This window comes from Zeus faber, assembly GCF_960531495.2.
Source record: "Zeus faber genome assembly, chromosome: 1".
NCBI lineage: Eukaryota > Metazoa > Chordata > Actinopteri > Zeiformes > Zeidae > Zeus > Zeus faber.
Window position 1 is genome coordinate 45720282 of NC_137193.1, and position 25803 is coordinate 45746084.

General features: G+C 42.8%; 1 protein-coding gene across 1 annotated transcript; it reads left to right on the forward strand.

Annotated features, from left to right (window-relative positions):
• The first annotated feature begins 708 nt into the window (after window positions 1–708).
• cdc34a (cell division cycle 34 homolog a) lies at window positions 709–25080 on the forward strand. Its single transcript, XM_080011097.1, has 5 exons — window positions 709–1109; window positions 18864–18950; window positions 19501–19598; window positions 21609–21743; window positions 22176–25080. Exons 1-5 carry the CDS (start codon window positions 936–938, stop codon window positions 22399–22401), a joined length of 720 nt encoding a protein of 239 aa, XP_079867223.1. The 5' UTR covers window positions 709–935; the 3' UTR covers window positions 22402–25080.
• Window positions 25081–25803: the final 723 nt, after the last annotated feature.

Sequence of the window (25803 nt, forward strand, 5' to 3'; positions counted from 1 at the left end):
GCACGGGTGAGCGCCCGAACTCGGTCACAAAATGACCGCGTTCGGGCGGAAGACTCCAAAGTGCGGATCTCACTAAAAGAATAGCCTCAGTTTCCCCAAATTATTTTTGTAGTTCTCACAAAAGGTGAATGACTTCCTACGCTGTTGCAGAGTATTTTTTTTTTTAGAGAGAAACGTATATTTAAATAATGACATTATTAACGCCAACGTGGGGTGTCACCATATTCACAATCAATGAATCTATTCTTTCTATGAATGAACTATATTTCCTAAGTTGTTCATACTTTGCAAACATGATATAAAGATGGTTTTAGACTTTTAGACTGGAATAGACGCAGAACTTTTATTGTCACGTTCATTATACAAGTACAGTGACGTGACAAACTTAGGTGCGGGCTCCACGGCCTGGCGGTTATAAACAAAAACAATATAAAAACAGGAATACAGTATAAAAATAAGTCAAAAAAAAAAAAAAAGTACATCTCTCGCTGAGCAAAATACTTGCAGCTGAACTGGAGACGCTGTCGGGGATTTTCTAACCTTTCCGCATTTCGGATTCAAGTGTGTAGCGAACTTGAGTCATTGAATAGGTTCGCAACAAACGGCTCGTTCGCCAGTCTCGCACCACTAGTTGAAAGCCAGCACAGCCGCGAAGGGGGCGGGCGGGCTAGCGTTAGCAGGCTAGCATCTGTAGCGGACGCTGGTGAGTTGGTCCGTGTTCAATTGGGGGGTCGTCGGGCTTGGTGGGTCTCCGTAGTTCCGACGAGGTTGTTCGACTCCAGGAGAATAGACTCTCGCGGGGGGCATTCGACTGCGCTCGCAGGGGGGATTAGAGAACAGTTAGCGGACCGAAGGGGTTCTCCGTTTTGTTGTTTGAGACACCGAGCTAGCTTTGTGAGGCTTGCTGTTTTATCCACACCGGACCGTGGTGGAACATGGCTCAGCATGCAGCCAGCTCCCAGAAAGCTCTCATGCTGGAGATGAAGAGTCTCCAGGACGAGCCGGTGGAAGGCTTCAAGATAACTCTGGTGGACGAGTCGGACATGTACAACTGGGAAGTGGCGATATTCGGACCCCCGAACACCCACTACGAGGGCGGATATTTTAAGGTGAGGAGCTACTGTTAGCTAGCGACCAGTCTATTGTTCTTCAGCTGGCCAACATAGTTGGAATCATCTGTTTGTTTTAAAGGGGAAATACTTCATTTGCTGCCCGATAGCAGTAAATAATCGCGCCCAGTCAGAGTGTTTAAGTTAATAATGTTCATTTTCTTTCAGGCATTTCTTTATTTTTTCCAATATTCTCCCTGTGTTTGTATACTTCAGTTAACTTATGTGATTCCAAGGGTATGGAATAATGTTTTCAAACCCGAATTTTAACTATTTGAGGATCTATTTTTGTCTTTGTTGGATAACTAGTTTGGTGGATAATGTGGTCAGTGTGACAACTCATTAAGCTCCTGTACATGGTTTCATCTGGATACAGTCTAACTTTGGCAATGAAACGAAGAGCTGCTTTTCATTAACAGCGTTAATAATCAGCTCATCCCACTGTCTCCTTTGTCTATCCAGGCCGGCAAACCGTGGGCAAGGCAAGTTTATTTGTACGCGAGGTGCTTAACATAAGGCATAAAAGTCATTATATAATAGCAAAGACGATTTAAAGCATCGATATAAAAAGCTCAAAACAAATAAAAAGAGAACAATCACAGAGTTCAGTTTAAACTATGGCTACACACTCAACAATGGCAGGAATCAAACCCTCATCCAAGTACAAGTTTATTTTTTTTAGCCCTGAATCACAATACAATCTCAAAGGGCAAAACCCACATTTCACATAGAAATCAACGACATCCCCTAGTTTGAATCCCATCCGGGCAATGAAAAACTCCCAGAAAACCCCTCTGGGTGGGAAAAGGAAGAAACCTTGAGAAGGGGCCAGAGAAGGAGGAATCCCCATTCTAAGATGAGGAGGCTGCAGTGGGTGCAGAGTGGGCAACATCAGTATGAAAAATCATTGGTTATTTTATTTCTATACTGTGCAATGTTGAAATTAAACAGTCTATTTGAGTCTATTTGCTGGTGGAGAGCGCCGCAGGTAGACTCGCCCAGGGAAGTGGACAACGTCTGGTCCAGGTTGGTTGGAGCAGTATCCTCCACATCTGGAAAGGGTTTGACCCTGGCTTCATGACCACAGCAACAAGCTAAAGCTTGTCCAACATCCTCCTTATGCTCGCAGGGGAGGTAGAACACAGTGGGTTAATATCCAGACGTCATTTACCAGTGCAAATGGGTAAAGGCAGGGTGAGAGGCAAGTTAACAGGATGGGTGTGGTTAACCAAATGCGAGACTGTTAAATTCAGTCTTCAGTCTTGATTTAAAGATTTCTGCAGCAATAGCAGCTCTGATTTCTGCAGGGAGGGTGTTCCAGAGTATTGGGGCCCGGAGTGAGAATGCTCCGGAGCCTGCAGACTTCTTTTTAACTCCCAGAACCGCCTAAAGATCAGCATGTTATGTATACATGTGTGACCGTATGTATATGTATGTGACAAATAACTTCTTGAATATTGATCAATGTTGTGAGTGAAATGCTCAGGGTAGTACATAAGGTACTACTAAGTCAGATAGGAAGTTGCTAGGCTGTGTAGTATTTTATAGGTAAGTAGCAAAATCTTGAAGTCACATCTGAGGTAAACCAGGAGCAAGCCAGTGCAAGGTGGCCAGTATAGGAGTAATATGGTAAAAAATTCTAGTCCTGGTCAAGATTCTTGCCACAGTGTTTTGTATAAACTGGAGGCTTTTAGTACTAGACATCAGAAGGCTAGAGAGCAACATGTTATGATAAACTAAGCGGGATGTTACAAATGCTTGGACTATGGTCTCCTTATCACTCATGGATAGAATGGACCGTGTCTTGGCAATATTGTGGTGGGAAAAAGTTGGGGGAAAAAATGCAGTTCTGGCAATGTTCTTAATATGCCGTTGAAAAGAGAGTGGGATCAATTATATCTCCTAAATCTTTTGCTCAGTTACTTTGGGTAATATTACAGTTGTCAAAGGTCAGAGGGTATCCTTAAACAGGTGTTTGTGTCTGGCAAGACCAATAACCAGCATCTCGGTTTTGTCAGACCCAAAAAGCAAAAAATTACAAGACATCCGCTGTTTAATTTCAACAAGACATGCCCCTGGAGTACGACAATTGCACAGTTGAGTTTGTTTGAAGGGCATGTACAGTTTCTTATCATCAGCATAACAATTAAAGCTAATGTCATATTTGCGTATGATATCTCCAAGTTGAAACATATAGATTCTAAACAACAAAGGAGCAACTCCCGATCGCTGCGGGACCCCAACATTACAATATAATTTACCCCAACATCTTGCAGTAGGTTGTGATCACCAGTATCAAAAGCAGCGCTGAGGTAGAGTAATGGTACTACTGATGAGGTGTCAGTGTCCATTGCTAATAAAAGATCATTAACTACTTTTGTGAGGACTGTCTCGTGGAGTACAGTGCTTTTGAATCTGGACTGAAATAATTCAAAGAGATCACTGGAGGACATGTGATCAGTAACCTCAAAAATTTTGGAGATGAAGGGGAGATTTGAGACTGGCCTGTAGTTGCTTAGATTCTCAGGGTCAAGGTTGGTTTTTCTTAAGTAAGGGTCAAGTCAAGGCTATCTTAAAAGCCATAGGCACAGTTCCAGAAGAGAGAGATGAGTTGATGTTAACAATAGAGGATCCTAAAATTGGAAACATTTCTTTATGAGCTTTCCAGTGAGTGGGAGCAAGTAAGCATGTTTTCTGTTTTTCTGCACTACAACTGTGAGGTATCGGGGAGAACCACTACATAAGATGCATCAATGCCCGGGTTAGTACAAGGTCAATCGTGTTAGCATTATTATGTGTCACTTCATGTATTATTATCACTTATTGTCTGGAATGCCCTGCTAAGGAGTCCAGACGAGGATTTCACGTAAATATTAAAGTCACCCATAATAAATATAATATCTGAATGCTTCACTGCCAGAAACAAAGTCAGAGAATGCATCTAAGATACTCGAGTAGGTGCCAGGAGGAGGGTAGATCACTATTAGGTAAATGGGCAGTGATGTTGAGGACCCCATAACAAGAACCTCAAATCTTTGGAAGTCATTGTTCAATTTAGGATTGAAGTTAAGATTAGATTTAGAGATAAGGGCAATGCCACCACTTTTCTTTGATGGACATGCAACATGGGAGCTAACATAGTTTGGTGGAGAAACTTTGTTTAGTGGTAAGAAATCATTTGGTTTTAACCAAGTCTCACATAGACCCATCTAGACTTGGGTGGTATCCAAAATAAACAATAAGAATTATGACTGATTTAATACTTCCAGTTAAACAGTTAAAAAAAAAAAAAAAAAAGATCTGTCTGTGCACCCCCCCGGGCTCTTACTCACTCAGCGTTTCCGTTATCCAGTTTTTGACCTGTTGAAGTCCAATATCTTTTTGAATCTCTCCGGTCATAATGTCCTCTGAAAATAATTCCCTCCAAGCACAATTTGGATAAGTGCTAAGTGATAAAACGATAATGATAATTACGACATATCTTTTTCCTCGATGTCGAAATAAAATAGACGTGATCATTTAGATATAAAATTTTGCAGATTGGTTTATTTCTCTTCGCGCACACGCACATCATAGTTTAGCCTTTTTTTGGGGGGATATTTAAGTTCTGACCCAAAGCACACGGTAAATATTCAACGGGACGTCCAGACGAAGACAGACAACACCACAAACATTATTTATTTTGACCTAATTGCCATATTTGTTTTGATTTGACCAAAATTGGATTTAAGTGACATGTTAATTAAAGCAGCTACAAACTCTTTGGCAAAACGGTGAACCATTAATGCCGGATCACAGAGAACGGATCCTTTGTGGGCGTTCATGTAAAGTGCGCGTGGAAAGGATCGGCTGTTCACCATGTGAACAGTGACGGCCTTGCTGTTGCGCATATACGTCCACCTACACCGGCAAGTAAATAGCTTCGTCCGTGCATTCCCTGTGGTCCCATGGACGGATGGGGTGGGGATATTTCGATACTGTGAAAATATTGCATACGGTGGCAAATATGTCTGTATTCAATTATATCAAATATCGGCCCAAGCTTCGACTCATCATAATGCGATTTTGGTCTCTGATCAAATCATTAACTATCAAGGCTTTTGAGGGGAGGGATCTGATATTCATTAGACCAATTTTCATTAGAGTAGGCTGATCGATGCCTTCCATTCCCATTCCCTACCTGGTGTAAACTTTAGTAAGATTGCCAGACTGTATCTGGAAGGAAATGCCAGGTATTCTACACACACTGATTAGGAGACAAAACCGTCTGAGAATTATGACCAACAGAATTTAAACAGGGATGAGAGGAGGGATGATTAAATATGCCACACAGGACTATTTATTTTATTTCTTACACTTTAATACCTGTGGGGGAAATTCCTTCTCTGCATTTGACCCATCCTATACCTAGGAGCAGTGGGCAGCCGCTCTCCATCCCCAGCCACGTCAAGCTTAGGCCATCCACAGTAGTGTGTTTACCTGGGGCCAGAGTACCCAACATTGAAACTAATCTTAGAGTGCTGGCAAGCACTAGAAACAGCCATGACAAACAGGTCAGTTATCTACAAAGTAGGCTTGGGCCGATTTTCGTTCAAATCGCGTTTGACATTGATGACAGATTGTTTGTTTGTTTGTTTTTTTTTTTTTTTTTTTTTTTTTTTTATCCGCCAGGAAAGATCTGAGTATTGAAACAGTGTCTATTGAAAAAGTGCACTTTACCATGTGTACACAGAGACTTTGAGGGGCTTGTGCTCATAGAAAAAGAAAAGGCACATGGCCCGCCAGCTCAGGTTCTAGGCATTTTGCCGCTCTGGGCAAATGGAGCAGCATAGCGGAGCTGCTGTGCGCACATCGCATCTGCGCTGAGGTGCGAAGTTCATGAGGCTCAATACCCATTAATATGAAATAAAAAGCTCTCATGATAGGGCACCGTAGGGTCCATAGGGCAGGTGCCCGGACTCCCCTTACATACCCACCGCTCATATGCAAATCTTGTGATTATAATATAGCAATATATAATCTCATAGAAAAAGATTTCGATTTATTAGGTTTCCTTAGTTTCTGACTTGGAACAGCGTTTAGCTTTTTTTGTTTCGCCTTCATACAGCGGAGTGCGCAGGCTCCTGTAAATGTCTTTTTATTTTAGATCTATTTATTTTCATTTGTTTCAATTCAACTTGAATAAATTACATTGGACTGTCCAAGTCCTTACTCCATACTGTTCCGAAAAACCTGTGTCCCGACTGTCTGGACGCACTTCTCCCTGTTTCTTTCTGTTGTAATAGGACTTAATTGAATAAAAACTGGATGTTTTTGTGTAAATACTTCACTTGTAAATAATAAATCCTGCACTTCTGGAACAGGGGGACCGCATTTGCTACATTACATTCAGAATATGTATGGAGGGGCGGAGCCTGGGAAGAGCGTGCAGGAGGCAGGACGTGATGCAATTATGCTGAGTTTTAGCACACCCAAGATGGTGGACGAGGCTACTGACTTATCTGTTTTGGCGTTGATACTTCATGTATTATAAACAAAAGGGTGAAAAGGAATGTAAACGAAAGCAGAAAGGAGTACGAAGCAGCTACACTCCATGCACGAAGATCCACACAAAGGTTAATAGCTGCCGCATGATAGAGACGTCAACGACACGCTCACTGTGAATGATTTGGACAATTACCTTCTCTGTTCACACATACCACTGTGGACATTACGCAGACTTTGTTCTCGGGCGCTGGTTGGGTATAGTCTGAATATGTCCGGTACAAAGGATTGAGACGTTTCGTTCACACACACAGCTCCTCCGGCTAATGTCAGGATAATTCAGGGTTGCAGTGTGAAAGCAGCTTAAGATTAGTTTCAATGTCTGTGTCTGTGCTCTGGCCCCAGGTAAACGCACTATTGTGGCTAGCCTTCTAAGCCTGACGTGGCAGGTGATGGTCACCTATGACTAAGGTTTGTTGTTGTCCCAAGTTCGCAGAGCCTCACCAACACACTCGTGAGAGCCGGAAGAAAAAAGACATACCGATAACGGTGGATTTTGAAGTACAATTCAGCAAAGGTTGGATTGTACGGTCCGTACTTGAGACAAACACAAGCTCGGAAACACCGAACACGAACAAGTAGTTAACAAAGTAAATTCAAGCCGAATCAAAGGCTAATGTATATCAAACTAACTTTTGGTGCTATGATTTGGAAAAATTGTGAGTGAATTTTCAGTGTTTTTTGCGATACAACTTTACCAGATGGCAGAAGTTATCGGAGCGCAGCACTTGTCATTGCGGACCAGAAGCGTACTGCATTGACTTCATGTTGATATATCCAAATGTGCTTAAAACCCATTCATTATAGCAAAGGATTTGACCAAAAGGTATATAGTCAGAGTGGTTACCCTTTCATGAGTTCCTTTTTCCATTTATGAGAAATGTTTATGAGAACATTGCCTTGTCTAGATTTGTATTTACTTTGTCAGCAACCAATAGCTATTATCCTTAATGCCCAAGAACAACACACTGAGCAAGCTGTCAAAGATGATGAACCCTTCCCTTCCAATGAAGAAGCTGAGGTTCTGCTTCTGGGTATTAGACAAAATATAGGTCAGGGTCTTTCAAATGTAAGCAAACAAAATGAATAAGAGTGAAACAGTACACCGCGTTCCAAATTATTATGCAAATGATATTTTTCTCTGATTTTCCTTAATAGTTGATGCAAAAGACAGTCAGTATAATTTTCAAGTCATCAACCATTAGGGTATAATTCAAATGTTATTGAACAAACCTCCCAATGATAACAGTATTTTTTTCAAAAATAAAAAACTCAATGCACTGTTCCAAATTATTATGCACAACAGTAAAGAACTGAAAATGGTCATTTGTTGAATTTGCAGCATTAGGATGTCATATTTACTGAAATCAAAAGCTATTTCAATCAAAAACCTCTTAACAGGCCAAGTTACATGTTAACATAGGACCCGTTCTTTGATATCACCTTCACAATTCTTGCATCCATTGAACTTATGAGTTTTTGGAGAGTTTCTGCTTGAATTTCTTTGCAGGATGTCAGAATAGCCTCCCAGAGCTGCTGTTTTGATGCCAACTGCCTCCCACTCTCATAGATCTTTTGCTTGAGGATGCTCCAAAGGTTCTCAATAGGGTTGAGGTCAGGGGAGGATGGGGGCCACACCATGAGTTTCTCTCTTTTTATGTCCATAGCAGCCAATGACACAGAGGTATTCTTTGCAGCATGAAGATGATTTTGCTACGGAAGGCATGGTTCTTCTTTTTGTACCATGTAAGGAAGTGGTCAGTCAGAAACTCTATATACTTTGCCAAAGTCATTTTCACACCTTCAGGGACCCTAAAGGGGCCTACCAGCTCTCTCCCCATGATTCCGGCCCAAAACATGACTCCGCCACCTCACCCCTATTGGTGGCCCAATAGTAGGTTTATGCACAACTGCAAGACTCTGGAGGATCCAACACCTTGAGATTCGCAGGACTCCAGAGGAACCAGCAGCTTCAAGTACCTGTTTGCTGCTTTGTAATGGCATTTTAGCAGCTGCTCTCTTAATCCCATGAATTTGTCTGGCAGAAACCTTCCTCATTATGCTTTTATCTGCACCAACCCGTCTGTGCTCTGAATCAGCCACAAATCTCTTCACAGTACGATGATCACGCTTAAGTTTTTGTGAAATATCTAATGTTTTCATACCTTGTCCAAGGCATTGCACTATTTGATGCTTTTCAGCAGCAGAGAGATCCTTTTTCTTTCCAATTGTGCTTGAAACCTGTGGCCTACTTAATAATGTGGAACGTCCTTCTTAAGTAGTTTTCCTTTAATTGGGCTCACCTGGCAAACTAATTATCACAGGTGTCTGAAATTGATTTCAGTGATTCAAAGAGCCCTGAGTCACAACACCATCCATGAGTTTAATTGAAAAGCAAAATTAAATGTTTATGACACTTAAATATAAATAATTTTGAACGCGGTGTATAGACAAGTAAATAATTAACAGGTTGATTTAGCAACCAGGTTTAACACAATACTTGCAGAGAAAAGGACATTTTTATTGTAATTCTGGTCTACTGCTTATGTCGAGATATGAGTGCGCTGGAGCAGCAGCCAGAATCGCACAACATACCTATTTTCATTTGCTTTGGTTTATAATATTTCTTATTTAAATTCTGCTTTTATTAAATTTTTTACAGTGTTTAAGAATATAATAAAAAATGTAATCTTGTCCCGCGTATGGTATCGCGTCATTTCCGGTGTCACTTCTGGTGTGTTTTTTCATGACAAAACTTAGTTTGGAGACCTGACAGATTCCTTCACCAGATTCCGCCTCATTAAAGATTGTGTAATGGGTGGACCCCATGTCGCAGTTCAGTCATGTAATATAAAACCAACTGCAAGATTCCCGTTCACAAGACAGAAAGTTGTGTAGGGTGAACAGTACAGCGATCTGTTTACTTTGAAAGTTGGGTCGTGTGCCCACGGCATAGCAAATGTTTTCAAATCACACATCTAGATGAGCCAGTTGCTTTGGCCTCTAGGATTTACCATGTGAGTTAAAAAAACAACAACAAAAAAAAAAACAGGATTTAGGCCCTGGTTAGGCTTGCTAGTCTAGTCCCTACTTGGGGTATCGGGTGCGTACTGTGTTACACCCTTTCCATTGAAGCAAACAGAGTCCTGGTTCTGGCTTGGTGTGTATAAGATTCCAGTGTTGGGCCAGGAATGCACAGCTTGGTTGTGAAATCCACCGCCTGGCTATGACTCATGTTCCCAGTGAGCTCTCCAACCAGTTCACCATATCCTGACTGAAAAGAGAGACTTATGTTTTAACAATGTTTTTTTTTTTCAAGTCATACTGTACCTCACTGTTCCTGCCAAACTGCTCTGCTGTTATCTGTTGCTGAATGTTTTTGGTTACAATAATTTCGTTTGTTATTGTAGCTGCCTTGAGGGACAGGTAAGTTTGCTTTTCCACTACTGCTCAATCTTGAGTTCATTAACCTTTAAAAAGGGTGGTCAGAAAAAGAAAGAAGCCAAACATCTATTGTCTGCAGCTGCCTGAGCCTTTGGGCTCTATCACTCTTTTGATTTGCCTTGTCAACTTCAGAATGGTTTAACTAGAGGTAGCCATTGGAACACATCATTCTTATCTGTTGCCACCTTTACTTTTTATTGGTTTTCTTTTTTTCTTCCCTGTTTTTTTTTTGTTTTTGTTTTGTTTTTGTCTTTTTTTTCATTAATCAGCAATCCTGTTGGTTGCTCTTGGCAGGTCTGTATGGCGGATGCAGCCCCCTAGCTTGCCAGACGCTCTCAGACAGGTGTTTTTCAGAGGGAATAAGTGGTATCTCTTGTTTCAGGGCGTATTGCCCTGTAATTGGTTTCCTTGGCCTCACTCTGCAAGGCCAAAGAAAATGGAGTTCTTCCTTTCTCCAGGTTCAAGGGCTTTTGGGTACAGTACCTTTTTATGAGTTCTGCTCCATTTTGATGACATAAACCAGAAGAGAATTGGAAGGTACACTGCAGTGAAGAAAAGCCTGCATGAAATCCTCAAGGTCAGCTTAAATCAAAAGACGGTTTTGCGTTGATGACGTTGGACAGAAGCTATGCCGTTTGTTTCGGTTGGGACAGGGCTGCGGTCTTCTGCGACTGATGGGGAGGGGTCCTTTAATTTGTCACTCCACCGTGTTTGTTCAGCAGCCTGGCAATATTGTAGTTTCACAGCAAATTACTTTTTTTTTCTTTGCATTTTAGTTACTTACAAAGCTTACTGAAGTTGTGTGCTAGGTGTTTTTATAAATGAAAAGATTAAACATAACTGGGAACTAGCTGGACCAGTGGCAAAAATCACTTTGGACCTTTTTATAGTTATGATGTAGATAAAGATATCAGTACCACATTGGGCTATTGACAGAGGGTGTGTGTGTGTGTGTGTGTGTGTGTGTGTGTGTGTGTGTGTGTGTGGGGGTGTGTGTGTGTGGGGGGGTGTGGGTGTGGGTGTGTGTGTGTTCCTACTGTCATGGGGTGTGGGGGCTCCAGCCCTACTTAATAGTGCCAGTCCTGCTGTTGCCTGGGCTTCAGGAGTCATGTTTCTCCCTCTGGCTGTATCGCAGAGAAACAAGAGCTGTCTCGAGGAAAAGAGAGCGGGGTGGATACAGTGTAAGGAGGAGAAGAACCCAGAGCTGCTGTTGGCCAATGGTGGCCCTAGGGGCCCATGTGAAAGTAGAACCTGCTGTGCAGAGTTGAGATTTGGGGCCCCTGCAGACGTGGCGTCAAAAAACTCTTTCTAACAGTTCCCCTAAGCCCTGGTCATGTGCCTGCATGCTTTCTCACGGGCTGCTGGCTTGGTATTTACACTAGAGCCGCAAAACTACAATGAAATTGGTTGCACTTATCACTATAGGTTAGATTTTTTTTTAACTATGTTTAGTTGATGAGTGACAATTTGCACATACCACAGGGACTTAAATTACTTTGTAACATCACACTTGGAATCCATATCAATTTCTTATTCACATTTGTTAAACTTGTGTTCTTTTTTGTGCATGTTGAAAGGGAAGGTTATGTTCTCTGTTGTCTTAATCATGCTGCCTTCTTTGATGCCTGTTCTGATTTTGTGCTGTGTTGGATATTTCTCTCTCTGCATTGTTCTCACCATCTTCATGGAAGCGAGATGCCTGGCTGGAAGGCTCTGATATTGGGCTAATGGTGTTTTGGGCGGTCAATGGCGATGTGTTTTCTTCCCCCTTCATTGGCCCTGGTTTCAGGTGGTTGTGTTCTCTTCGAACACACGACTTCTTATTCTCCAGCTTCTTACTTTCGGAGAGATTGGTTAATGAGCCTTGGTTGGCGTAAGGCGGAATGGTTTCAGGGACCCACTCCTTTCCTTTTTGTTTGTGGTTGGGTGTATATGAGGTACACTGATGTGTACTCAAGGAATTTCTTTCCCCTTTCATTAGCACTTTACAGTAGTACAGAAGGAGTAGGGGTGCTCTCAGGCCGGGGGACTATGCAAAGTTTTGGTTCCAGATACCAACAATGATTTTCATCAGGAAGAGGGGGTCATTCTGTGTGGCCTGGTAGTGCTTCAGGTGTATTCTTTTGTTATTTCTACATCATACTTTCTCACAAGAGTCACCTTTTGACGCTGCTGATTCTGAGCCTGTTGGAAAAAACATGCTGAGGCTAGCACTTTCTGTGAGTCATAGATCCTGTTTTTCCCTCCGCTAGCCTCATCGACTATCGTGTGTATACACACACACACACACACACACACACACACACACACACACAAACACACGTGCGCATACAACCACAGAGAGGCACAGAGCTGCCGTTTCTGAAGCAACACTTCCTCTAAGAATGCTTTTCCTGCTTGTCATTTCAAAACTGCTCAGCAGAGCAATCTCCCATCGAAGTGTTGTGGAGGCAGCCTGCAGCATGGGTGTGTGTTTGTTTATGTGTTAATGTGTTGAAAAATAGAGTGGATATATTTAAAAAACGTTTGTAGGCCGATTTGATATTTATATATGTGTTGAAATAGATAATGGGAAATCTTGTGTTCAGGTCTAATGCAAGTGAAGCCAGTGAGCAGCATTATAATCTGTCTGCCAAGACCCTGCCCCCCTCCCCCATTTTCTCAGTTTTGTCTATTTTCTGTCCTCCTGTTCAGGAGGTAATTGCCTTACTTCTTGCTGGTGCCAGATTTCTCTCAGCCTTGTTGCACTGCCATTCTCTCTCCTTCTCTCCCGAAGCCTCTCTCTCTCCATTTATCCAATTGGAGCAGGTCTCTTGGTGTCACATGGATGAGAAGGTCAGGGGTTTCAGTACTCCCTTCAGAGGGAGAGGGAGAGAGAGGGAGAGAGAGGGAGGGAGAGGGAGAGAGAGGGAGAGAGAGGGAGAGAGAGGGAGAGGGAGCAAGCCGGCGGGGCTGTAGTTTGGAAAAGGGTAAATGAGTGTGGCATGGCCGGTCAGTCTGAGCAGGTAATAAAAATAAATAAGTTCTCGGTTTTGGAAAACTTTTTAATTTAATCAAAAGTAAGTATTGCAGTACAAACATTTTCAGTTCCAATTGACACATTTTATTTAGGTGTAGACTCAATGCAATTTCATGTTTTTGCAATATAAAGATGCATATTAAACATTGTTATTGAATACACAAAGTGCAGGGTTTCTTTTCCTTCACTTAGGTGGGAGGATTTCATCTTTCTTAATATTTTTTTTACTAATGATTTACTAGTAACAAGGTTGTGCTACATATTAATTTGAAGTCAATCCAGCTGGGACATAATTGCCTTCTTTGATATTTTACTACTACAAAATTGCACGGCTGAGCTAGTTTCAGTCAATCAGATTTTGCAGCATTTTAAGCCAGTTGGGTTCTATTTACAGAGCTCAACTGCGATACCGTTTTCACACCAAAATTAGTGGGCTTATCGCCTGCTAAAAATAGGCGATTGACACCTTTCCCATTGCCAAGCAAAATGCCATTTTGTTTTTTTTCTGATGTCAGGTTCAACGTCAAGAATGTGTTTGAAAAGGGCGGTGTCATGGTTCCAGTGTGATTGTGAACAAAACAGTAGAGGAGACGGCAACTACATAAAACTGTAAAACTTGAGAAATAGGTGTTTTGAGCTGTTCAAGGGAATCTGGGGGGCAGTGCGGCGACCCATTTTAGCATTTTAATTATTTATTTTTTATCCGCCAGAGAATGACGCTGTGTGTGTGTGTGTGTGTGTGTGTGTGTGTGTGTGTGTGTGTGTGTGTGTGTGTGTGTGTGTGTGTGTGTGTGTGTGTGTGTGTGTGTGTGTGTGTGTGTGTGTGTGTGTGTGTGTGTGTGTGTGTGTGTGTGTGTGTGTCCGTCCCCCTGCCAGGCTTTTTTCCCCCGTTGCCATTCTTGTAAATTTGCCAAATGTTGCAATGGACTAAAGTAAGTCTAAGGGGGTCTTCAAACCTTCTGGCATGGCTCCTCAATTTTTATTTGCTCTTTTTTTATTTTCTTTCTGCGAGCTGCATTCTGTGAGCATTGTGTCAGTGTTTCCTAGGTTGTTTGCACGGTGGCATCGGGTTGAGCTGCTGTTACTCAGGAGACTGAATCATGTCAATCACCAAGTTCAATAAAAGGGGCAGAATGTTTTGTCAGTGACATTGACATAGGGTTATCTGATGAGGACATAGTTATCTTTGGAGTTAGATTGGGTGGCAAAACTTAAAGCTATTAAACTCATACATTTGGGTCTCTGATGGGCCTATTTACATTTACATTTAGTCATTTAGCAGACGCTTTTATCCAAAGCGACTTACAAGGGAGAATAACATTCAAGCTACATTGCGACAGAGATTAGTGTAACAACAACATTAGTGTAACAATAAATACTGCAAGGTAGTGCTAAGTAATTGTAGGTTAGGACAGGAGGTACTCACTGAAGAGCTGGGTCTTCAGGTGCTTCTTAAAGACAGAGAGGGAGGTCCCCGCTCTGGTCATTTTTGGCAGCTCGTTCCACCAACGTGGAACTACAAATGAGAATAGCCTGGATTGCCGTGGCTGTATGGCCGGCAGAGCCAGGCGACGCTCATTTGAGGAGCGCAGCATCCGGGGGGCAACATGTGCTCTTACAAGAGCATTTAAGTAGGCGGGAGCATTCCCAGCAATCACTGTGTAGGCCAGCACAAGAGACTTGAACTTGATGCGGGCGGCTACAGGTAACCAGTGGAGCTCGATGAGCTCTTAACACACAGACTGTGAAATAAAACAACCGTCAGTTTTTTGTGAGCTGTCTATTTCAGAAAACATGTCGTGAAATAAGCCGTTCAGCTTTGCAGGCCTTAACAATGTAATTTTGCACTACAGTAGAATTAGAACCCTCCCCCCATCTGTGTAACTACACCCACGGCTGGAGCACCACTGGACCCACTAGCATCGAAGCTAAGAGCTAAGCATGGGAACTGCTCTGTTGTTGGCTGCACAGACCACCACAAATATTTTCAAAGAAAGACGAATTAGTATCAACTACGGCTGACGGATTTGAAAAAATAATTTAATTGCGATTTTTATTATTTTATTTGTTTAGACCAAGATTGCGATTTAGTATGCACTTTTTTAAGTTCCTAATTTTCTGTATTATTCACTAAACCCAAGCAGTAAATCATTCTATAGTATAACCAACATAACATTGGATACAGTCAGCATATACACTGGTCTTTTATGTATACCAGGCCTACGTGTTGTGAGATTAATTGATGCATGAATTTATATTAATATCTTTATTTAACTATTAAATTGTAAAATTAAAGCTGCCTCGAATCAGCCGAACCAGTGCCCACTAATAGGTCTGACTTGTGGCAGGGAGCTTTCTTAATGTTTCTGTCTTGCAGAGGGGATCGGTGTACAGGCTCATCAACCAACCAGGAGCCAGAGCGGAACGCCATTCCTCCTGCCCCGAAATCATCATCATTATCATCACGATCATCATTATTATTTATTATTGATACTAGTGGCCAGCGAGCCTTTTTGTTCAAGCTTATAATAAATACTCTCACCATGTTGGCAAAGCACAGCCAGAAAGACTCCCTCCCTAAACCCCTACCTGTGGGCAGAGACTCCCACAACGCATTATTCTAGAAGGTACTCCGTCCGGACTCTACAGGTGTTCTGACCTCTGCCAGCAGCACACACTCTGGCCCGGGCCGGAGCAACGGGTCTCACCAGGGGGCAGCGTGGCGGGTTAAATAAATCGCTATTGGTGGGGGGCATGGGGAAAGTGTTATGCACAGATTTGTTCCATTAGGAGACGTAAAACCAAAACACGGTGATCAGTCCCGGGGACCCCATCGCTGGCTTGGGCATGTCCAATGGGAAGTTTTTCTGACTATTGGGGTTTTGGAATAATGGCATTGCACCTGGAATGTAACTAAAGTACATTTACTCAAGTGCTGTACTTAAAGCAGCACTATGTAACTTTTGGTATATTTGGGATTAAGCGCCCAATTTCTGAGTGCAATTACACTTTTACACCACTGTGTAAAACTCAGATTCGAAAAGTCTGATTTCCAAAAATATTTTATTTTCCAGACTAGGGAAGTTAATAATTAACAGTATTAATCGATCAGAATTCGTATTGTCGGTTAACAACCAGTTATACAAAATATAATTTTACAACAAAAAGTAATTTAAAAAAATTGCATGGTGTGGCAGTTTCACCAACCACACGCCACCCAGGTGGCGTATTCAGGGCCCCCCCGGCACAGAGACAAAGATGCTGGGGTTTAGAAAACACAAGTTTATTGTGGAGAGGGGGCTTAATAGAACAAGCCCCGGAGTAGATCAGTGTGTGTAGGGATGCAGGTTTTACCTTTTGCGCATTAGACCAATCAACGAGCAACAGGTGACCAGCCACACTGATCCTGAGCCCCAATTACCTAGACCCAGGCCAGGTGTGGCTGCTCAAACCCCACCATCCCCACACCACACATGGTAAAAGAAAAATAGGCTATACAATGTAATTCTGAAATACAACTCATTGGGGCGACACATGCAACTGGGGCTGTGACAAATACCGCAACACCGCGTTCGCGTGACGTCGCCGCAGGGTTGAGCGTAATGAGCTCAACCCTGTGACGCAGCTTTTTGATTCAGTTTAAAAGATATATATATATATATATATATATCCCCTAAGGCTTATATAAATTTCATTTTTTTTCTGGTGAAAGTTACATGAGTGATATAAACCTCGGGGGGCAGCATTCTCCATATTACAAATCAAAATGATTCTAAAGCTGGTATTTTAAGGTAAACAAAGCTACATAGTGTTGCTTTAAGTACACATTTGAGGTTCTTGTACTTAACTGGATTTACTTCCATTTTATGCAACTTTATACTCCTTTTCCACTACATTCAAAGGGAAATTTTGTGTTTTTTACTTCACTACATTTATTCAACCGCTATGGTTAGAAGTTTTTCTCTCAGATTACAATTTTACATACTCTTCCTGTCCAGTAAAAACTATGTATCTCCAAATGTGGTGATTTTGTATTGTTGTGGTAAACTGAAGGATTAAGTGTTCCTTTATGGATTGAGAAAAATATCCTCTTTCTAAAGCTAAATAAACTATTAAAAAAAAAAACAACAACCTTGGATTAGCTGGAAAATGTGTTGTCACAAAACTGAATGTGACACTCAACGCTCACAGCTAGCATCGAATCAGAATCGATGCCGACCAAATTCAACAGTTAAACCAATTTAAAAAAATGATGGGTTGGATTAAACATTTGATGTTGAATCCCGCCACAGTCTGCAGGCTGCAGTCAGGTACACCTCCCAAGCTCCGTGCTGCTCCAGACACCCCGGTGAAAGTTACAACAAACTTTTAAAATAGGCACTGTAGATCTAATATGAGCTAGGTCCATCGCTTCAAATTAGTTTAGAAAGAGATTTTGGGGCCTAGCTACTCATTTACATTTAAAGCAATATCCACTGAAACAGCCCATTTTTGGAACAGGATGGTACAGAGGTAATTTAGAATGGTTAGGAACAGTTCTTTAAAAGGCCATGATGAAATCACTTATTCAACCAACAGGTCACTCCATAGAATGTTAGTGTTAGGCAGCAGCACAAACAAAGCTACTATTCATATAAAGAAGAATGAGTACTTCTATATTGTTTTGCATAATCCCAGGCCCACCCCCACAAGCAGTGTAGCCCACCCCCACAAGCAGTGTAGCCTCGCCCCACACCCAGGCCCCTTGCAGTTGGCTCAGTGCGACGGGCACCAGCTGACTGTGCCGAATCAGCAAATGTGGGTGCTTTCAGAAAATAAATGGGAGACCAGTGGGTGGCTGTGTGCTGGGTGTTTGTGTGTTGGGGGTGGGGGGGTCGTGTTGGCAGCTAACACAACCACTCTGTAAGAAGCCCCCATTAAGCTAACCAAGCATCTCATAGTTGGATTAATATAGCGTTGTGGGGGTGTGTGTATATATAAGCACAAGTGCGGGGGGGGGGCGTTGAGTCGTCATGACAGCTGGGTAGGACAGCCCCAACAGTGTCTTTAACACAGAGCACTCGACCTGTTGTTACACAGCGCTCTGCGCAATACAGGGACAGCTGAAGAGCAACAAGCCACCCTCACTTCCAGCAGTGTTTTATTACACTGCATTAGCTACACTATACACTGCAAGCTCCCTAGCATCCACAATGACACTACAGCTACTATTATAAGGTTTTGCTTCTCTTCACTGTTTGGGCTAGTCAGCGTGCTTTGTATAGGTTTTCCAAATGGGTCTTTGTGAAGAACAGCATTCAGAATGGAGGCGTGTGCGTGTGTGCGTGTGTGTGTGTGTGTGTGTGTGTGTGTGTGTGTGTGTGTGTGTGAGTGACACTGCTTTAAGCTCTGTATTCAATTACAAACGTACACCTGGGTGTCTGTCTGTGTCTGCCTGAAGTCTAGTTTCAGCAAAAACATATAGTTGTAGATTCTATAAAACAACCAGGGTTTAATTAAGGGAAGCAGTGAAGGGTAAATCACCCAAAATGTGTAAATCATGTGTCCTACAGTGACTCATCATTTAGCTTTAAATGGAAGAACTGATTCTTGCCTTTTTTTCCCCCCTCACAAAACTTCCAAGTGTGAGTGACCGTACGAGGGAAGCAGTCAGGACTTGTCTGCGCTCAAGAAAGTGTGCAGACTCAGATTCAACAACCCAATCCCTGCCTTTCCCGTTGGTAATGAGTGTTCTCTCTGTCTCTCAGGCTCGGATCAAATTCCCTATGGACTACCCGTACTCCCCTCCTGCCTTCCGGTTCCTCACTAAAATGTGGCATCCAAACATCTACGAGGTATTCCAACCTGTTTCAATAATTGCTGTAAACAATCTAACGACCAGAGTGAGTGTAGTTAAGGTCGTATTAGTGTTGCCAACCACGCCAGCCAACCGTTCGGATTATGAAATGAGAATTTCCGGAGGATTGTGGCCCACACAAGTGTAAGAAGGGCGTATTTATGAAAGCACCTTTCAAAACTGTGAGCCCCTACTACATTCAGCAGTTAAATCTACTTCAATTATGTATTGTGGTTGTTAATGCGGGGAAAGGGAAGATTAAAGAAGGATTTTGAAACCTTAAGACAATGACTTTGCTGTGCAAATGTTCATGCAATTTACTTCTAGGCAGGTTCTCTTAATAGATTTATTTTAATATACAAAAACACACGTTGTCATGCTAGGGCACTTATTGTACTTTTTCTGAACGTAATGTTCTTCTCATACTCTGCTGGTTAACTGCGCTAAGATTTTTTTTCAGGCCGATCTCTACTTTTATCCAGTCTGCAGTTGTGAAAATCCTCCCTGTGCTTATGATGTACTTATTGTTCGTGCATGCCATCCATTAGAACGGAGATGTGTGTATCTCCATCTTACACCCACCAGTGGACGACCCACAGAGTGGAGAGCTCCCTTCAGAAAGATGGAACCCCACACAAAACGTTAGGTGAGCAAAACATGGATTCTATAGTGCGTAATGCTCCAGTTTGAGACGTCCCAAAATTTGAGACGTGCCTTGTAAAAACCAACCTCTGTTCAGTGCATGGTCTTCAGTAGATGGTCCTATCCACTGCCACAGGAGATTATCATGGTTAGTTTACAGCTCTGCCAGTAGTGAACCTTTACAGACGTGTGAATATTCGCTTAAAATGTGCAACAACAGCTTTAAACATCCACCAGATCTGCTTTCTGAATCCTTACCCAAATGCTGCAGCCTGCAATGCTGCAAACAAACACGATTTATAATTCATATCCTTTATTTCAGATGTGTGTACACACACACACACACACACACACACACACACACACACACACACACACACACAATTTATTTATTTAGCCCTTGTAATGTTTCCTAAGTGCTTTCTATGTCTTTCTTTCTCTCTCACTGAACATTTCCTTTAATGCTTACCCACACTCTCATATCGGAGTATAATCACTGTTATGGACTGCAGCAAGTTAACAACAAAACTAAATATAAATAGCGCCGCATGTCCCATGACGGAGGACATCAGAGCTGATAGGGACGGTGGGAGATAGTTGGTGTAAAGGGCGCGCGCACACACACTGTTCTGTACTCAGTGTTAGGGACCAGATGTACCACCCTGTGTTCCCCTCGTAATGGTGAATCAGTTACTTGGTCATGGTGACCCATTGTGGTCTTGGTCATTTCACAAATATAATTTGTCATACAGTTTTATTATCAGGTTGCGGGGCATGTTATCGCACACTAAGACATACAGAATAATCCTCCTTGACCTTTTGGCCAAAGAGTTGCGGTTGGAAGGTTTGACGGGAATGTTCCAGATCTGGCACACGGCTGGTAAGTGCGCTGCCCAGGGTTACTGCGTATGCACGGTGGGTTCACATGGACGCTAGAAAGTACAGATGACAGCAAGGTCCTGGGTGGGTTGGGGTCTCAGCTGGAAGACTTAGAAACTTTAATTAAGTTCTATAATAAATAGGTGCTGCTTGATAAGCAGGGTTTATGTACTAGGGATAAGCAATAATTCAGTATCATTATTTATCATCTCTGTGGTATGTTTTTTATGAAATTAAGATAACGGCACGTTGTCATATACAAATGTGTAACCTGTATGAATGATGTCCGACACAAATCTTATCTAAATGTCCCACACTGTCTCTTTGCTACTAAACTCACTCCTACACATCTTGTAGCTCCTAGTTTGTCTCCTAACTCCTACATGGTCATACCTCCCATTGTCTGCTACACAGTTTCCTAGCTATTAGACTCTCTACTGTGTGTAACTTCTAGGCATTTCCCCTACTGTCTCCTCCATCCAACACTGTCTCCCGGCTGGGATGGTCTGTGATGATAACTGCATTACCACAATACGGCGAGCGTTCCATCCTATGAAGGACTTCTGGAGAAACAAACTTTTCAGTTGCTCCGCTCGTCACTTCAGCCTTGCACGCCGCCCATTAAACATATGGGGGATTTCTTTTGTGTGTCAGATTATTATTAATTATTTCTAGTGCTGTACCCGACTCAGAATTTTGTCGGGAGAATCAGAAAAAAGTGCCGCCGCCACTGTCTGTAACCAGCAGTACCAGGGTTATAAGTTGCTTTTTTTACTGTGATAAGAAAAATGTCATACCATCACAGACGCATACAATGCCTCCTAGCTCCTAAACTGTCTCCTACACTCTCTGCTAGACTGCCTCTAGCTCCTATATTGCTTTCTACACTGGTTCCCGCACTGTCTTCTATACTGTGTCCCAGATGCTAGACTAGGATAGCTAGGCTCTTGGATAGTCTCCGCCATGGTCTCCTAGTTCCTACACTGTCTCCTATACACACACAGGTGGGCACAGAGGCAGCACTACTCTATTTCTGTTCTCTGTCCCTCAATTGCAAATGTTTGGTTCATTTCTTCCCCTCTCTCCCTCTCTCTGATCTTTTCTACACGGTCTCCCTCGCCCACTGTCTTTCCAGGACCATTCTGCTGAGTGTGATCTCTCTCCTTAACGAGCCCAACACATTCTCTCCGGCCAACGTCGACGCCTCAGTCATGTACCGCAAGTGGAGGGACAGCAAGGGCAAGGACAGAGAATACGCAGAGATCATCAGGTGGGCACAAACACACCCTGGATATCAGTGGTTAATGTACCCAGCAGGCACTCTGTGTACCAGCATCAGTGTCTGTGGCCTCGTCAGCTCTAACCCTGACTTTCTCACTCATGTCTTTACTTCTCTCTCTGAGTTTCTCTTCATTTAATACCTGCAAATGGGGCTACAGGGGGGGCTCAATTGAAAGGAAACTGTGATATTTTTATCCTAAAGCTTATATTTTGATCGTTGGCAGTCAACCCAAATGCCTTGATCGGGAAGTCAGCTGAAACTACAATACTGGATCAATTTGGAAGATTCTGATGCTAATGACTAGGGTTGTTTTTCTTTTCCTGAACTTTGAGAGTGATTTAATGGCAGGAAAAAAAGAGAGATTTTAATGGCTCACACAGCACAGCTCTTAACAATGCTTTATTTGCCCTCCCTGTGCAGGAAACAGGTGCTGGCCACCAAAGCTGATGCAGAGCGTGACGGTGTCCGGGTTCCCACCACGCTGGCAGAGTACTGCGTCCGCACGCGCGCTCCGCCCACCGACGATGGCTCCAACCTTTTCTACGACGATTACTATGATGACGAGGACCTGGAGGAGGATGGAGATGCGGACAACGCCGAGGACTGTTGCTATGACGACGACGACTCGGGGACCGAAGACTCCTGACAGTCTCTTAGTGCCCCCCCCTGGACGCCCCCCGGAAATAAACTTTATTCCCACATACCGCAGACATCTTCATCTTCATCATCTGTTCTGCCACAGTCTGTTTCTGTTTGCTCTTCCTCTCTGTTTTCCTTAGATATTTCTTTTGCTTTCTGAGTCGAGGTTACACATTCACACTTGTGGTGTCAGAGTATGGTAAAGGCGGTTTGTCGTGTTGGAGGAAAAATAACGTTTTAATCCGGTTTTGTTTTCTTACCTGCTGTCACTTTTCTGTCGATCAACCTTGCCACTTAGGTCCAGTTTCCCAAAAGCGAATGATTTCGCTCTGAGACCATCTTTATTCCACTGACTCAGAGCTGGAAAAAATACTTTCTCAACACTACAGGGCTTGTTTGGAGGGTGTATAGTTTGAGCTCTCCCTCAAACATCTTAACATGCAGGAATACATAATCATGTCTTTCCAGAGTGGAGAAAAGGGTGTGTGTGTGTGTGTGTGTGTGTGTGTTCGTGTTCTGATTAGCAGGCTGTTTGAAGCTCTGCCACGCTACACCCCTGACCTTTAAGCCCCCCAGGGCCTGTGCTGCTCAGAACTGGGAACTGTTCCATTTCATAAAGCTGTTTGCTTGCCCCCTCCCCTCAGATCTGAATCACTCTGGTGACAGACTGTAGTCACAGCAGGTACACGCACGTGTCAAAGCTTGAGGATCTCAGGCCATAAAGCGATTCCAGAGTATTATAAATTGGTATTGTATAAGCTTGGCATGTCAGATTCTGAGGAGAGTGAGGTTTCTAGGATGGAGCAGCTGAACCAGCTGGGAGGATGGATCACTTTACACACACGCACACACACACACACACGCAGAGGCCTCCCAGCCCTGTCCCAACTGCCGTGCACAACCTGATGAGAAAGCCTCATGCTCACAGTGGCTTGAATGCATTTGGTTTAAAAGTAGCTGCTGGAGGTCACTGCTCCTGCTATTCCATGTACTGTATTTGCGAGCTTTGTAGTCCATGCTCGTATCAGTTTTAATATGCAGCGCTTTGAAAACGGTCGTACGTCCGAGCCTCAAGGATTCACCGCCGGTGTGGATAACACAGTCCAGCTCATCTTGACGGTCAAACCAGCAGAGTTTCAGCTGTTTTACAGCCCAGCAGCCATTACCCTCAGATTAACATTGTCTTTAGATAAAGATGATTTTGACTTGGTGTGTGTGTGTGTTGTATCGGCCTGTTTTGGGTGACACTTCATGTTTCTACGGCAGAAAAGACCAGGCCTCCACAACAGAGTGAATAGAGAGAAAATGCAGAGTAATAAGTTGCTGCACTTCTTTGAAGATGCCCCCTAGTGGTCACAGTGTGCAGTGATGCAGTGAGCGGCAGCCGTATTAAATGAACTAAATCTGAACCTTCACCTGTTGCATCACAGGAGATCCAGTGACGGTGTGTGAATGATTTAGGAGATTGCTCGGCCCCATCTTGATTTGTTGGATTGGTTTCTCATTAATACAGCAGGTGGCCCGGTGTCGTGTCATACATCATGTAACGGGCAGAACTCGCACCTGCCCCGAAAATGGCCTTTGTCACAAGTAGCCGTGTGGCCCCGCTCAGATAGCAATCAATCAATAGTATTTTAAAACCACGCTTTCAACATTTAGATACTTTTTGTGTGTGTTATGTTTGAGATTCTTATCACGCACATGTTTGGCGAAAGAAGTGTGGAGGTGAAGCGGAGAGGAGAGGCATGGGAACAGAGTTGCGTTGACCTGGAGCATGGAGAAGAGAATGTGGTTCCTCTCTGGCATGCTGCTGTGATGCGTTTGTGGTTTTGGGATTGGATTGTGTGGGATTATTTCCAAGGACAAATGGCTCTCCCCTGGACTTGTACTCAAATTATATAAAATCGCTATTTGAATTGTCTGTCTTCTCGCCCTCTTACTGTTTGTAAGTCTATTCCCAAATTGGGGTGTGGGGCCATTGTTTTTTTTTTGTTTTGTTTTGTTTTTTTATCTCTATATATTTATGTATTAGGTGATAGGATTCTTGGCCCGAATTAAAAATAAAACTAGGGTTATTCGTGGAAGAAAAACATTAAGCAAATTTATGTACCAATTAATTTCTTTGGACACCGACTTCAGAGAGTTAAAGTTGAGCATTACCCGATTGAGACTTAAAACCATACAATACTCCCGTCAAGCTGTTGACTCGATCATGGTTTTCAGCTGTCCAGTTAATATTCATTGACTTCTTTTATCTTTTTCAAGCAAATATTCCATGAACGGCCTTTTTCTCTCTATATTGTATTATTTTTTCCTCTTCCCTCTAGCCTCCGTTCCCCCATTCACAGCCTCTCTAATCTGAGCTCTGGTTGGTCGACGGCATCATTGAGGGACTTCCCAGTTGTTAACCATGGAAACCAACAAGCACCTCAGGAAAGACAAACTCAGAAGACCTTTTTTGTTGTTGATTCTTTTTTCCAACTGAGTGATCCTGACCTGAAGGAGCTGACTGTCTCCCAATGAGTTGTTCTTTTCTGGCTCCAAAAGACTGTTTACAATCTCTACCTTGATATGCACATGTGGATATTTTGATGATCACTTGATGTACTTCGTTTTTGTTTTTTCTTTTGTTTTCTTTTTTCTTATGGTTTGTAAATCTATTTAAAACCGACAAATAAAGATCTTTATTAGATGTGGAAGGGTTATTATTTAGAGTCAAACGAGTAATTTGCATACAGTGTGAACAAGGCGATAACCAACTTGACAGGTACTCTTCTCGCTCGCTCTCGTTTCCTGTTCTTTTTGTAGACGAACGACTGGGAATGAATGAATGAATGAACGAATGTGTGACTCAGGGTGAGCTCTTAGAGGTAAGACCCTTTCCACTTGCACCTCATAGTAGTGTTTGAAGTGTGAGCGTGAAATGAGATGTGTACCCAGTAATCTGTCAGTTGAAAGGTGGTGGAGACTTTCAAGGATTTTCCTGATGCTTGTGAGCCAATTTTGCACCAATTGCATGCATAATACCTAAACTAAAGCAACACTAACTTTTTTTTAAGCGCTGTGGTTCGTGCAAGGGGTGGTGTAACCTAGGTGTACATTATATTTGCCATTGCAACATAGACTTTTATTGAAACATGACGGATGAGGTTCAAATTTGTCCAGCAAAGAGAATTATTTTTGGACACCGGAGAGAGTTTTACAACTGTGGTGTAAGAGTGCAAACTGTAGAGGCGCCAAATCCCAAATACCAAAAGTTACATAGTGCTGCTTTAAATATGCGCAAATAGCACCGGCAGTTTGTGGTGCATGTCATGGTTGCCAGTGCTTTGTGAATTCGACTCTTGCCTTTTCTTTTATTTGTGCCGGTTTACCTGCCGCAAATGCTGCGCCATCCTTTTGTGAATTT